We start from the raw sequence: 15,527 nt of genomic DNA on the forward strand, positions 1-15,527 counted from the left end.
CATGCTCTATGTCCCTATCGCTGCCGCCTGGGCACCAGATCGTGACATCGTCCGCGTAAATCGTGTGCTTGACGCCGTCAATCTCGGTGCACCTCTTGGACAGCCCGATCATCGAAAGCTTGAAATTTGCAATCTCGTGAAACAATATTCACTGCCGACATGGCCACGTAGAGCAATTGAACTATATCTGGTTAGGGGGAAGGCAGAGGAGGGGGAGATGTTTCAGCTGGGAATCTTTATACCAATATGTTTACAACACCATTTAAAAAATAACTTCACAACTAGGTAACATGCTTTAGCAGGTTGATGGGCAGATCATTGAATTCCTTATGGCTCGCCGAATTAATCCACATGGTTAGAGATTGAGTCTGTGCAATGTCTCTCCCATATTTATACGAAGTTTCATTTCCAGCTGACTTTCGTTCTTAAGTGGATATTTAGTGTCCACGGGATCTGTGCGACGCTTTCCAGTTAGATCAGCTTCGGTAAATTCCTGTGATTTTCTCAGTTACAATAAACTTCTGTAACTTCACCGGTATGTTCAGCAAGGTATATACGCCCTATTGCTTTATAGTCTTGTTAATGTCATTGTTTAGTTCTCTTACAGCAAACACTTAAATTGTACCAATGGCTGTTATTGGCAATTAACGAGAATTATATGTTACCCCAAGAATCTATCAAGATCATCATATTTCTCTTGCTGGTGATATGACAATTATCCCCGTTTTGCTTCAAGGTTTCATCTTGATCCTACTTATAGCATATTTTTTAAGGGTGCGTACAGTTTTCTCACGTACACTTTTCTTTTGCAAGCACTTCCGGACTCGTAAAACGATTGCATATGTACAATAGCATGGCCGTTACGATGACTAAGCAAATCTCTATCTTAGGGACCTGTCAATGTTTCTAACACTAGCAACTGCTTTGTAAATTGCATGCGTTGATTGCGAAAGCATTTAATGAGAAATAGACATTAAATCACAATGCCCATTCGCGCACTTTATGGCCCTTTCCCTTCATATAGCTTTAGCGTAAGCTGATAATGACGATGATAACGAAGGCAACGACAGTTATGATACTGTTTTCTAGCTGGCAGTATGTCATGCATGAACCACTAAGTTGACAAGCTAGATGAGATATGATACGATGCGCCGCTTGGTTTCCACTAAGCCGCACAAAGCGACCAGAATTGGTAGTCAACGTGCCTAAGAATACAGTTTTTGCAGTATTATGAGCGCTTTACACTCTTCGTAATTCTTCAATAATATTTCGATGTAACTAATGTGCTCCGTCAAAGATATACGGCGAGCGGGTGGGCCACTTTTCTGATTATCATGAATACGAAAGCATTTGCGCTTATTTCTAACCAGAAGCACAATTTTTAAACCAGAAACACATATTCAATGAGCATATCTCTTTGTAAAAGAAACGTTGAGCACGGAAAGCTGCTACAAGCCACAGTGCTTAATAAGATTGTTTCGTAAAAAGCAATGTCGCCATACGCCCAATCTGTCGTTATCATGCCATCTTCGCTGCATAAGGAGATTCATAAAGCGATAAGTTCTTGAAGCACCGTGGAGACGCCTCGATGAGTAGAGTCGGAAATTCGCTGACGATAAGCGACACCGGCCACACTCTGACAGGACTGAGAAGCGGTTGAACATTTACGTACGCACGACTTTGTCGTCTCACCCGTGAGATGGTGCACTTACCAATAGCACTCGCACCCACTATGCGTGTCGCGTCCAGGCGCGGCGGTATTTTATTTTATTGGTGCCATAATGGGGTACCCTACGACACAGAGGTCGGCAGTTCTTTGACCCTTGTTTCGTAGCTGTGCGCATCAGCATTAGCGAAATTGGTGCAATCTTCATTAACACCGTAAGTGCGGCGTTCCACGCACCCGCCCTGAGATACAATCTCAGGAACTGGAACACACAGACACAGGCGCGCGCACACAAACGCGCCAAGAGGAAACTGAACGGGTATCACACGACAGACGAACAGCTAGTGTGCGAAGTGAAAGTACAGACAGGAAGTGCTGGGCCGGCGCTGTCGGAATGTGAAGCAAAAAGTGCAACGTTAATAAGATAGCTCGCTATGGGTCGTAAGGTACGCCGGCCACAGCATGCCCCAGTGTTCTTCGACGGTCACGTGGTGCTATATTTACACAAACGAGAAAAAGAAAGAAAGACGGGTGTTGGTAATGGTTAGGAATGAACAGATGTCGAAGAAGAAGAAAGAGACCAATGAAATGCAAACACCCGAGCAAGCCGGTGTAATTAACTCTATTTACTACATCGGTTATGCGCTGTCCCATCGCTTCTAGGTGATGGTGATGAGGACAAAAAACAAAACAAATTATGGCAATGCAGGGCAAGCGCGACATGGAAAAGAATACAGGAACACCAAACGTGAAATACAGGCGCAGCCTCCAGAGCAAAGCTCTAGTTCCCTATTTTCTCTCACTTCCCTTCGTTCTTTTTTTCTTTCTTTTTCTCTGCTCGCGCTTCGCGTCCGCTGAGCTAAGCCAGCCGTAGCTCTCTTGTTTTATCTTCAACTACACTCCGGCAGCAGCAGCGCATGATAAGTGTTTTTCGCAAAGGCGATTTCACATACACACACACACACAAAAAAAAAAAAAAACGAGACCAGCGCCGATGTCTCGTCGTTCGCATGCGAAATAAAGGGGGTGGTTATTAATGAGTCCATTGCTCAGTCAGGAAAACCCGCGGCACGTCGAAACGTATGTGCGCGCGTGCGCGCGTGTGTTCGTCCACCCAGTTTGTCCACGCTCATTAACGAGCTCTAAGGACGCTTGCGCTGCAGTTCGGCAGTTTGCGCAACGCACCCTCTTCTTGCCTTTACGAGACGCACCCTATCTCTCCACCTCCTCCTTCCTCTTCCTCCTCAACCCTTCCTTTCGCCTCACTTGTCTTTGGCCTGTTGCGGGCGTCCCGTACAAGGTTCGGCCATTTATTTGCCGTGTAGCTGCGTCCTCCTTCCCGCCTCGCTTCTTCCAGCAACACTCCTTGCGGACGTCATAAAATTGTGCTGCAGCATTTCTGGCGTCGTCGTCGTGAAGCGAGCAGGAATGATGAACGAATCAACAAGAATCTCGATGAAAGCTGTATACGGTGCCAGGAAGAGCTTTTCTTTTATCCCCGTTATCTTGGTAAGCGAGGGGTACGTTAGGAGGAAATATGCTGGCGGCTGACATTTCTGATCATTTCCAGATATCGATAGAAACCGTGGGATACGCGGTGATCAGTGGTGTGCGTTATAAAGTCCGGCTCGCGTCGGCGCATCGGAGAGAGTGTAGACTCAAGCTGTTGCGTCAAAGCGGCGAGACGGCCACGCACGTCATGATAAAATTCCGACCCGTTAAATGTCGAGACGCACCCAACGTAAGGAATATCGACTCAAGGATGAAATATAACTCGCTAACAGTACTTTCTTTATTTTTCTAGAAGTAACTAACTTAGGTTCACGTTTGTCGCTTATTTCTGTTTTCGTATGACAAGACCTCAGACAATATTTCTTCAACTTTAACATTCTTTAGTAGCGGGACCTGCAGTAACCGGCTCTACTTTGTGTCAACTGTACTGTGTGTGTTCTGCTTTATCCTTTCCTATTTGTCGTCTTCTTCTTTCTTTCCTCTTTCCTTGGCGTCTTACTATTTCTTACTATTTCTAAGTTTCTGTCTCCTCCTTCCTGAAGAGTCGCCAGGCGCTGCGCCCCTTCCGGTGCCAGTTGCCAGCCTACTTCTTGCTTTCGTTTCCTGTCAAGTGCATATATGTTTTCAAATAAAATATAATAATAATAATAGTTTCAACAGTGCGGCATGGAACGAGGGTTAACGTTAGAAAGTGATAAGTTAACAGAACGCGACCAAAACATTCACAGTGAGGCCATTCTTGTTGCAAATAGAAGGCAAAGCGGCACGTATACGTGTAACATAGCAACAATATGTTGTTTAGTCGTAGGATTCGTTTGGTCTGCTTTGTTCTTGGCCTTCAAGAAAGGCCTCTCAGAAAGGGCGCTTCCAAAAGCTTTCCAGAAAAGCCGGTACTATACTCTTCCGGGGGTAGTTTCGGAATTTACGGAGTCCTCAAGCTTTGACCTGTGGCCACCAAGGCCAGTGTCGCCTAAAAACTTCAGAACTGCAGGTCTCACCGTGAAAGACATCAGAAATGTAAAAAAAGGCACTTATAAAATCGACACCTAGGTAACATTTGCATGAAATGCTATCTAACAGAAGGAGTTTATATATATATATATATATATATATATATATATATATATATATATATATATATATATATATATATATATATATATATATATATATAATACACCACTCGGCAATAGAAGACAGCGTTGTTCAGCTCTCACTCGACGGACTAGTCGACTCTTTCTCTCTCTGCTCACACATAGACGCTTACTTGCGTTCAGATACTCTGAGCTACCAGCTTGATTACAGCTTATGAAATTCAGTGTATAGTGGCGCACGTTTTCTATAACTGCCACTGCGCGATTGCATGAAGCTGTAGATAACATTATTGCCTGCAACGACTTAAAGAGTAAAAGTGTGGCATCGGCCCCGAGAATGAAATACTTTCGTAAATATGCGGCAGGGGTATAAAGATTAGTTGAAATGAAACGCTGACAAGCCCCTTCTCTGCTCTTAGAATACTTTCTGGTTGGTTGACTAGAGATAGGTGCTACGTTGCGCTATGTACCCGCACCAAGTGTGTACCCGCACTAACTGGATATTTCGATGTAAGAGCTTGAAGAAGATATGGCTACTAGAGAGACTGGGCACTTTAAATCAGGAAAGAACACAAACAGCGCGATCCACCAAGAATACGTCGTTTTCAATTCTTTTTTTCTGTGGTCCGAGAAAAAAAAAAGGAAATACCCATTCCTTTAAGTCATCTTTCTCGCTGTTTTGTAGCAGCAGAGTACGACACTCAAAACGCACGCCTATAGTGGAGAAATGCAGAATTGCCTCTCCGTGTGTTTATAGACAGAAAAAAGACGGCACGAAGCTCAAGTGAACTCGGTGGTGAGTGCCGTTATATTCATTTTTTGGTCCTCGTACAACGAAGAAGAAGGGAAGAAGAAAGCGAGTGGCTTTCCATCTGGCTAAAATATGATAAATGGAAAAGCCAACGGTCTAATACTATAAAAAAGAGAGATGGTGTACAGCCATAAATGAGAAAGTTCGAAAATAAAATACAACTTATGGAGAAAGAACGACTACAGCGCTTGACAAAGTGTGTTTCGCCATCCGGGCCAAAGCTAGGAGAGTTGAACGGGCAAAAGATGTAAGCACGCGACCCCAGGAATTCGAAATCACTCGTTCTAGCTTATCTTTCGCCAGACTGAATAGAAAGCAGTGGTCGTCATTTTTCACCGACGTGACAACTACGCGTGTATGCTTGCCGTGTTCCTCCTCCTGCTTCTTTCTTTTTTCAATGGTCTCCCCGGCTGGCTCACTTTGCATCAAACGCATACTACGCGACCGTAAAGAGGTAGACGTCGCGAACTCTCCTTCAACATAGACCTTCTCCTACTCTTTTCTCCCTTGGTATAACAACGAAAAGAAATAAATAAATAAGAAGAAGACGGCAAGAAACGAACTTTCGCCGCACGTACACGTGACAGACAAAAAAAAAAGGAAATCAAACGAGAAGTACGGACCCATGAGCATCGTTCGCAGTGAACGCAAGTTGAACTTTCTCCTGCTTGCTATTTGTCGATTTCTTGCGATGTTTCTTTCATTCGCGCTCTAAGGACAGTGGGTTGGGTGGTGGAGGACACGTGTATTTTATTTTTCGCTCTCTCTCTTTCTCTTCTTATGGAAGAACTGCGCCCAGGGCGGAGACCCAAGACGACTCGGCCTTAGACGGAGGCATCAACGTCACAAACAAACGGCGATCGTTTCAATTCGTCCCAAACCGCATCTCCAGGTTCACCCCCGTCCGCCGCCGCTTCGTTCGACGCGATAAAGAAGAACCAGAGGACGGTTTACGAGGGACGTGGTGCAGATTGATTCTCTTCCTCTTTCTTTTTTTTTTGTTTTAACCGCGATTTATTCCTTTTTGCCAGTAAAAAGAATCGTAGCTCCTTTGTTTTTATTATTTGCTTTCTTAAAGCAGGTCCGCTTTCTGTAGCGCTTGGGACGTAAGTACGAGGCGCCGTAACGTCGTCTGTTTCTTTTCCCAACTAGGAAACCGAGACCGACGTGCATGCTGTTTACATCGATTTCGCCAGGTCTTTTCTATGTGCCTCATAAATGTTTATAGAGGTCGCGCGTCACATTTGCCGTGAAATAGCGGCACCGTGTCAGGACGGACGAAAGCAAGACGCGTTAGCGATGCAAGTGCTTCCGAAACGGTTGTTCCAATGAAACATCGAATAATTGAAAAGACAATAAAGAAAGTGTGCGAGTGTCAGGGCCGGCGAGTAGAAGAAGAAAACGGTATGAGGAAAGGAAAAAAAAGAAGAGTGAGTGGGGGGGAGAGAGAGAGAGAGAGAGAGGAACGTCGTGGCGAGTGGCTTGCGTGACAGTTCCTGGCATTGATCTCCAAGCGTGCGTAAGATTGAATCAAGCAGTGGCCACAGACGCCTGGTTCGAGCCAGAGCTCTGACAACATCACGTCCGTTCGCAGAAAGAGCGGAACGTGCACTTGCTAGCAAGTGGTTTCACCGGGACGTTGTGAACGTGATCGAATAGCTAGAGAATGGCAAAGTTTTTTTTTTGTCTTGCCCTGTTGAAGGAGTGGTACTCACCAGAAGCTCCCCTTTGGAAAAGCACTAGCACAGTCACGGTGGAACGCTTTGAGCTCCGTTTGGATGTCCATTCGACCGTCATAAACAGCTTTTGTACGTCGCGTCAGGGCAGAACGGATAAATCTAGTTCCTGCTCACGTGGATAGGTATTTTCTTGTGTTGTCGGTGCATCAGCCATAAATATTTTAGTGCAGCTGGTCTATATAAAACTGGTGGTCGCTCGCTCGCATTTGCTTCAAGCGAGCGGCATGGGCCTGCACCGGCTCCGCCGCATAGCGGTAGCGCTTGCGTTCCTCGAATTCCTGAGCAGTACGCAGCTTCCTTGGTCGAGGCACGGAGATGTTAAGAAGGGTCACAGAACGATGCATGTAAAGGGGTGCCAAGTATGAGGCGCGTGCTGTGGCCGGGCACCTCTCTCGCGCTTCCCTTTGGACACGCTGGACACATCAAGCGGCCGTGCGGGTGGGGCGCTGTCGCTTTAATGTAGTTAGGCAACATATCCCTCGTGTCACCTTGGCACGTCCATGCTGGCCGGAGGAGAGTTCGAAGGGGGGTTATCGACTAAGAATGGTCACATACCAATATGACATAGGGAGTCCCGAAGTTGCCTGTTCCGGCACATATCCAATGGCACATACACAGTGACCCAAGTTGTCTACTATAGGCGAGACAGCAGCCAGCAGCATGTTGTCTGTTCGGGCCCGTACCCATTAGCCCATGTTGTGTGCTAAGCAAGACAGCAGTCCGCAGATACCTAGTGACACCAGGCTAGTCGGCAATTTGGGTCAGTGCGTATGTGATACGATCTTCACACGAACGGTCAAACAAACATACCGCAAACTGGGCGATGTTCCGCCCCAAAATTCTAATCTCATTAAAAGGCAGATGAAACTATGTGTTGCTGCAAAATGGCGCTCTGTCGCATGAAAGCACAACGAGTAAGAAAAGCTGGGGTGGTAATGAGAATACGCGATCAGATTAATCGGCACTTAAAATTTTTGGTGCTTCGTACGGTAACTACTCCTAGGTACTTGAGAGGCATCTTTTCATCCGCATGCGCGTACCCGGAACGGTGCTCGTGTTAGGATTCGGGGCCAGCCCGCGCGGATCTTGCCAATAACCGTTAACAATGAGTAATAAAATCAAACTTCGGTCAGGTCGCGAGCGGCGCGAGAAAATCAATAGCGAAGTAGTTATCAGCCGCCAGCGGGAGGACCGTTTTTCGCAGCAGCAGCTGAAAACGACACGAACGTTATTTCTATCACTCCCGCTCTCTCTCCCTTTATTTCTCTCGCACTCTGTTCTCACTGGGCGCAGCCACGAGACGTTAATTACGGCCTCTGCGCGGCTTCGGCAGAGGCGCCCTCATCGGATTCACATTCAGTTCGCGAGCCGAAACTGGCGCGTCTAATGTCCGGCGGGTGACACACGTTACGATAACGGATGCAAAGAGAGAGAGAGAAAGCAAGAGAGAGAGAGCGGAGGAGACATAAAAGAGGAGGAGGGCGCGGAGTTAGGGCGACGCTGCGGATGGGCCACCAACTCTGGCGGGCACCAACGCGGGAGGACTTCGATGCTGCCTGGCCGTATCGACGTCGTGAAGTGCTCGCGCCAGCTGTTGCGACGGCCGCACCGTAACAATGGCGAGAACGAAGTTATAAGAGCGCCACAGACTGTAGGGAGGCTGTAGGGAGCGAATTAGCTGCAAAAGCCCTGGTAATTATGTTGCTCGCAGAGAAAACCATTACTAGGTGAAACATGGTTAGGGCACGAAGAACTGCAAACAAAGGAGGACAATCATCTGCGTGTTTGGGACGTGTATAGAATGAAAATCATTTTGTAAGCCTTCGTGCTGCAAATTCGTTCGCAGCCTCTCTCCTCCTTTCCCTTTTTTTGTCTTTTTATATCTGTCTGACATCGGCTCTCGGTCGGGTTTGCCTGTGGTGGTTTCTGCTAGAAATTGTACGCTTAACTAGAACTAGTGAATGAATGTACAAAATTGTGAATGGTGTAGGATACTGGGCTAGCACTGGCACGTGGAAGCTGTACGACCAAGTTAACTTTTGCTGAGTGCTAAAGTGATACCCCTCCCAGCAACAGCATGTATAGCAGTATAATGTATAGCAGTATTATACGAATGCAGCCAGAAACGTGGTTCTCCATTGCTGAAGTGTATTCTCGTCGATAGCTCCGTTTCTTACATCAGGTACGCACGAATAATAGGGTATTGTTTTGTGAAAGTAAGCGCTAACTTGAAAGACTTTCGTGGCAAGCTGTTTGAATGGTCAACGCTTTCTTGTTTAGTCTACGCTGCTTCGTTTAAATAGAAATTGGATATATAACTCGACAGAAAACGATAGTCAAGTTTTCATTAGAAGTGGCTGCACAAGTCTTGCAAGCAAAGTTATGCTTTTTGTGATCAAAATGATTGAACCTGCAGCATCTTCTGCGAATTGATTGCAGGGGCCCTACAACGTAAAACTATTCCAATATGTTTCTATTCCAATCTCCTGACGTCAAATTTGCGTAACCACCGACGCAAGCACCGGGCGGTTACCCGCAGGGTTGTCTGAACACACCAATAAAACGCTCTCCTCATTCATAAGAGGTCACTTTTGTTTGCTTGAAAAACGAATAACATTGCCTACACTGAGCGGCTTGTCGTATCTTATTGGCTGACAAGAGGCGAGGAGACCGCTCAAGTGGAGAGGGATTCGATGGGGCAGAGCCAGTGCACTGAAAATCGATAACCGGATGAAGAGGGTGGTGCCGGCGCCTGCGATTGGTCGGCTTTCCCTTACTTAGCTTGCGGTGGCTGGTCGAAAATCGCGGCGGCATGCAACGGAAGCTTAAGAATGACGCTAGAAGGGACACTCAGCAAACAAGAGTTGGCAGAATCAGGTGGTAAACGTGCCGAAAGTGCTCGAAAACGTTACACGGCCACGCAAGAAGTTTTATTATGCGCAAATACGCCCATGCTCTCCGGCAGGTGCGAGTAGCCAGCGCCTGAGCGATCGGCGGCAGCCATCTTTTATTCCTTTCGGAACGGGGCAGCCTGTGGCTATTCAGAAGAAAATTCAGTTTTGTTCGGCGTATTGATGCATCTTTAATGCGTACACGTCACTTTGACGCGGTGAGTTTTCGCGGTTTTGTGACGTCGTGTGACAGGCAGGTGAAGTGAGTGCAGCCCGAAAACTTTTGACCAATAGCCGGAGGCTAATGGCGAAAAGGCGTCGAATCAGAAATAACTGCTTTTCTTTTTTCTGACAAATCATGCATAATCAGTGTGTGCACATCATATCATATGGGGAGGTATAGCGGTTTTCGTGACGTCGCGTGACAGACAGATGAAGTGGGGGTGGTCGAAAAAAGTTTTTGACCAATCGTGGAGGGCTGATAGCAGAATTGGAATAGAAAAGTTTGGAATAGCTTTACGTTATAGCGCCCCAGCAGATAAATAGTTGTATCGTATATAGCTTCATTATGTCACACTCAAGCCGACCAGTTCGGCTGTCGAAGCTAGTACGGCAAGAGCAACTACAAAAAAAAAAAAGAAGAAACACAGTAAAGGGGAGAAGGGGGCTATTTGTTTACTCACTAACGAGTTTTATTCTTTTTGTTAATTAACAGCGTAAATATTTGACTTGATTACAGAAAATGAGATGGGCAGTGTGAAAATTAAGGGCACGCGAGCTTTTGTTACGGCATAGCGAGGAAATGGTCATAATTAAAGGACACAACATTTTAGATTGTTCAGTTTGTTATCTTCTTCGAACATAGCTTACCTAACAAACATAGCAAAGAAAGTGGCTAAGATGTTAAGAAACCGCGTGTTATAATCTTAATAAATAGCACGGCTTAAGTGTGGCAGCTGTTACTTATACAGCAGACAACAGCCCGAAAGTGATTACGAAGATCCTGAGGAGAGATGACGCAGTGCTTACTAATGGATAACACAGAAAGTGGTACATGAACAAGAAAGAGGAAAAAAGGAAACGCTAGAAACTACTGTATTTGTTCTTTCGTTACCCTTCAAACAAGTTAGAGAGAGGGCGAAGAAAGAAAGAAAGGCAGGGAAGTCATCCAGAACAGAATATATCGTATGCTATTGTACAGTTGCAGACGTTTTATACACATCTTTTCATGCAGTAAATGCTTGAGTTGGTATTCAGTGCCACCATCCTGTTGTGACTGTGGTTCTACTACTGCACCCAACTTTTTCTTTTTTCTACCAGTTTCTTATTGCCAAAGGTGCAGTTGTTACTTTGTCGCTTTTTTACGTTAATGCTTTATGTGCAGATTATAGTCCTGCATGTGATGTTTGCTGATGAGAAGAGAACATTGACCACTTATTGTGCCACTGTCCTCAAATTCAAGCACAAAGACAATCTTTATCCAACACATTGAGAAAATGAGATGATCGTCCTCTGAGTGAACAGACAATTCTAGAGCATCGTCCCGACCGATCATCAGCTCAGAAGGCAGTGAAGGCACCTTTGTGTTTTCTCAGAACTTCTGGTTTGGGCGAGCGGCTTTAACTCAAGTGCTGTCCGTACACGTATCTACACCTTCTCTCTCCCTTCTCTCTCTTCCCTTTTTCCCATTCCCCAGCGTAGGGTAGCCAACCAGACTATTGACTGGTTAACATCCCTGCCTTCCTGTATTCCTCTCTCTCTCTCTCTCGTTCAACGTTAGCACTAATACTTTATAATAACAAAAAAAAAAGAGGGAGAAAAACAAGTATAAAAGCAGCAACCCGAATGTAGGCTAGATAGTACGAAAGAGTTTAAATGTCCGTGTCGTGGCAGGTCGTAGATCAGTATGCTATAAGATGCAAGACCCACCCGACAGGAACTAAGAACCCCGTTTGGAGACCGCTCGCTTTTCTCAGTGCTTTTGCTTCTCTTTGCCACCGCACCTATAGGTAACCCATAGGTAACCGTCGGTGGCGTGCAGGCAGAGAATCGTCCCTTTAGCGGCAGTATACAGAGAGCCACGAGTGGGTGATTTACCTGCGTAGCGAAGAGGCACGTAGCAGTTGGCAATGACTGACCGAATCAAACAAAGAAAAAAAAAATGAACGAAAGCTCTATAGATGCGGCCAGAAGGCGATACAGAACCCAAAAACAGACGCACGTGACAGCAGCGGGGGAGAAAAAAAAGAAAAAGAAAAGCGAGGCATTTGGCGCTGACAAATGAAATCGTTCCGCTCTCAACGCCGTTTGTGCAGTACAGAGTCACGCCAGGCAAGCATCAGCTATATACGTTGGCTTGTTGCGTGTTCGTTTGTTAGTAGGTGATCGGGCCGCAGCGGTGCTTATGGGCCAAGACGCGTTAACGGGTTTGACAAGCGCAAGTGGGGCGCGAGTGGAGTAGAAGCCGAGCCAAGTGACAGGTAACGAAGAGATGGGTTAGGGGGGGGGGGGTGGAAAAGTAGGGAAAAAACACAAGAAAGGGGCTGAGAGGGCGGAGACGACGCGGGAAAAGGGGTTTCGAAAGGAGGGACGCGTGGCCATGGGGGGGGGGGGGGGGGGGGTGTGCGGGTCGGCGCTGCTGATGTTGGGTAGTTCTGCGTAGTACGGCACACGAGTGTTGGCCGGCCGCCATCACCTACCGGTAACAAGCAGCTGCGCCCAGCTGGAGCCGGACACGGTCTCGCCGACGAGAACGTTGCGCGTGATGCAGCGGTACTTGCGCCTCGCGTCGGCCATGTCGACGCGGTCGATGACTAGGTCCCCCTCCGTCGATATCTGGTACTTGTCTGCGCAAGAGAGCGGGAAGGGAGGACAGAAGCACGGGGAGTATTGGGAACTCGTTAGTGGGGTGCGGTGGGCACGGCACTCACATACACGAGCGCCATGCAAGAACGCGCGCAAACAATCGCAGACACGCGCACTCTCTCTTTTTTTTTCTTCTTCTTATCTCGTTCCGTCTGTTCGTTTCTCTTTTCTTTCTTTCTTTGTTTTTTTTTTTCGCAGCAGACGACGTGCCCGTTTGCGAGCTCCGATTGGAGCTGGGTGTATGGCGGCTTAGGTGAGAGTGACAGAGAAACACACAAAAAGTAAATAATTAAGGCTCCGTTCTGCAGATTTCATTGCGGCTTTGTTGCACCACCTTTTCCCCACGGTCCACCAGGCGCGGAAATTTCGATAGCGGTGCAGCAGCCTGGTCGAAGGTCGCTCTTTAACGATACATCAGCGCTGAAACACGGCGGTGAAACACGGGGTAGATTATTGAGTAATCAGTGCGAAAGCTTAACATAAGGAAAAAAAAGGGCATAGAAACGACCTCTTGCACGTTAAAGCATACTTTGTCGCAGGGTGCTTCCGGAAGACCTGCCGGCGCTGATTTTTACAGAGAACATTGCGCGATCCTGTGGTTTATTTATTATTATTTTTTTAATTCTTTTGGTTATAATAGTTGAGCGTTCTATGATAGTTACATATCACGAAACGTTTTTTTCTTCTTTACTGCATGCAGGCAGCAGGCATACGCCGAGCTCTGTGTAGTATGCATTGTGCTGAAATGAGCAGCAAAGCTGGTTCATAAAATGTTTTCGTTGGTGCTCTTCTATTGTTTCTTTCCTGTAGTAAAGCCAATCTATGCACCTGTTCTTCTCGGACGACATCACGGTATGAAACGCGCTACTTATTTAATTAGTTAACTAATTAATTAATTACTTGTTGCACTCAAGGTCCAAGGACATCGCATAGGGAAGTGGTGAAATGGGAAGCATAACAAGGAAATGCGCCAAATAGGTTAACAAGAACATGCAACTAATTTACAGTTATGCAGTGTTAGCTAACCGCCGCGGTGACTCCGTGGTCGCAGGTCGCAGGTTCGATTCATCAGATGCGCAGAACAAACAGTCGCAGAACAGTCGCAGAACAGTCGCAGTCGCAGAACAATCGCAGAACAGAACAGTCGCAGAACAAGGTCGCAGGTTCGATTCATCAGATGCGTGACGTGTCGAAACAACACGATATCTGTTATGCGGGACGCCAGAGCGGAGGGCACGCGGGATTAATTTATACCACTTGGGGTTCTTTAACGTGCACCCAACGCAGAGTACATGCGCGTTCTGGCATTCCGCCCCTGTCGACATTTATTCATGGAATCACCAGGATTTCAACACGTCGCGCTAATAGCCTAATATCGAAGGATAGAAAAAGAAAGCGGCTTGATTCCGTTTGAATAAATGCTCCCGTCAAAGCAGGAGAGCCTTATTTCCCGTTCAGCTTAATTCGCAGAGCTGTCGAACTAGAGTTTGCGTTTAGTTATTGAAGCTGTGCGACGATATTCTACTCTGTCCTTATCCTAAGCGTAAAATTTGCTTGACACTAATATTCCCCCAACATCCTAGTCAGTGCATTACCTTTAAGATGCCATATATACCTTTACGTTACATCCTTCTTTTTTTTAACTTTGTCGCTGGCACATTTCATCGTAAACATTTTGTTAAGGGAACGTTGCTGTCCCTTGAGTTGCCGAGATAAGAGCACAGTCCCCTGAAAAAGAAGTAAATAACGGGGAACGTTTCTACGGCTCATAGCGCAATGAATAGAATACACTATAGAACCCGCATTATAAAATCAGGGAAGAGAGCCTTGGAAGAACACGTTGTGTGAAAAAGCACTGTTCCAATCTGCAACATGCAATAAGGCGCGGGCAACGCTGGAATAGCGATCGAGAGTTAGGCCCATGAAACCTAATCTCGACGATACTTCAGGCTTACGCGAAATCCATTTAAATCCCACGATCGTGAGACAGCCATTCTCGAAAGGAGGAGGAGTGAAGTTTACAGAATAAAAAAGGAGGAAAAAAGGAAAAGAAGAGAAAAAAAAACGCCGAAGAATCCGCAGACTCGAAGCGAGGGAGTGGGCCGTTAAATCACTCCTTGTATTCAACGCCAGGCGGACAGCGCGCGTCCTCGCAGCTGCGCCGATGGCCAGTATTACTATAATGGCCTCATTTGATGGTCATGACCGTACAACGCGACGCCGGACGCCTGCACCCGATGTTGCAAGCCGCGGCGGCTGCGGCGTCGTTTGCGCCGCTATACTTTGTACGAGCACGCGCCCTGGCGCGTGAGCGTTACGACATTTCCTGCGCGTACAGCAGCAGCACATATAGGGGCGAGCCTGGCTTAGGGCGTTGAATATGTAGAGGCAAGAAACGTTCATCAGCTTCTCTCCAGTGAAAAATAAAATAACAATAATAACATTAATAAAAAAGGACAGCCTATGATCGCGGTCTTAGGCTGGACGAACGAGAGGGGTGAGAGTTAGCGAGTAATAATCCCCGGACACAGTTCTCGTCATGGACAAATATTTCTGTAGGTGCAATGTAAAAATGAAAGAAAGAAAGAAAGAAAGAAAGGAAGAAAGAAAGGAAGAAAGAAAGAAGTGGGAGCGGAGAGGAGTTAACGGCATGTTCTCTAAAATGAAGTGGACGAGACACGAGGTGTGTCGTCATGTTCTCTCTCAGCACTTGGCTCGTTTTATGTACGGGTGTGAGGGAAGGGGGAAAGGGCGACAATTACATTAGTTGTAAGCCGCGGCGGAGCAGATATGCCGTTAGCTAAAGCACATACGGAAATAAATAAACAAAATCTTCCATGGGGAAACCAGAAACGACCCTCCGAATGCCTCCTTGACGCATGCTACGTAACCGGACGCTTAGGGAGCGCCGCGTTGCCTCTCTGCTCGGGCGTCGTCACTTCTGCGAAG

The 15,527-nt window shown here is 46.7% G+C and overlaps 1 protein-coding gene across 2 annotated transcripts in view; it reads right to left on the bottom strand.

Annotated features, from left to right (window-relative positions):
- LOC126536805 (cell adhesion molecule Dscam1-like) overlaps positions 1–15,527 on the bottom strand; it is a 505,486-nt gene that overhangs the window by 143,446 nt on the left and 346,513 nt on the right. For both annotated transcript variants that reach the window (XM_055074009.1, XM_055074008.1), the window contains exon 4: positions 12,413–12,559. In XM_055074009.1, the coding sequence (XP_054929984.1) occupies positions 12,413–12,559 (147 nt within the window). The remainder of the gene's footprint in view (positions 1–12,412; positions 12,560–15,527) is intronic.

The sequence above is a fragment of the Dermacentor andersoni genome, chromosome 4, assembly GCF_023375885.2.
Source record: "Dermacentor andersoni chromosome 4, qqDerAnde1_hic_scaffold, whole genome shotgun sequence".
Lineage (NCBI taxonomy): Eukaryota > Metazoa > Arthropoda > Arachnida > Ixodida > Ixodidae > Dermacentor > Dermacentor andersoni.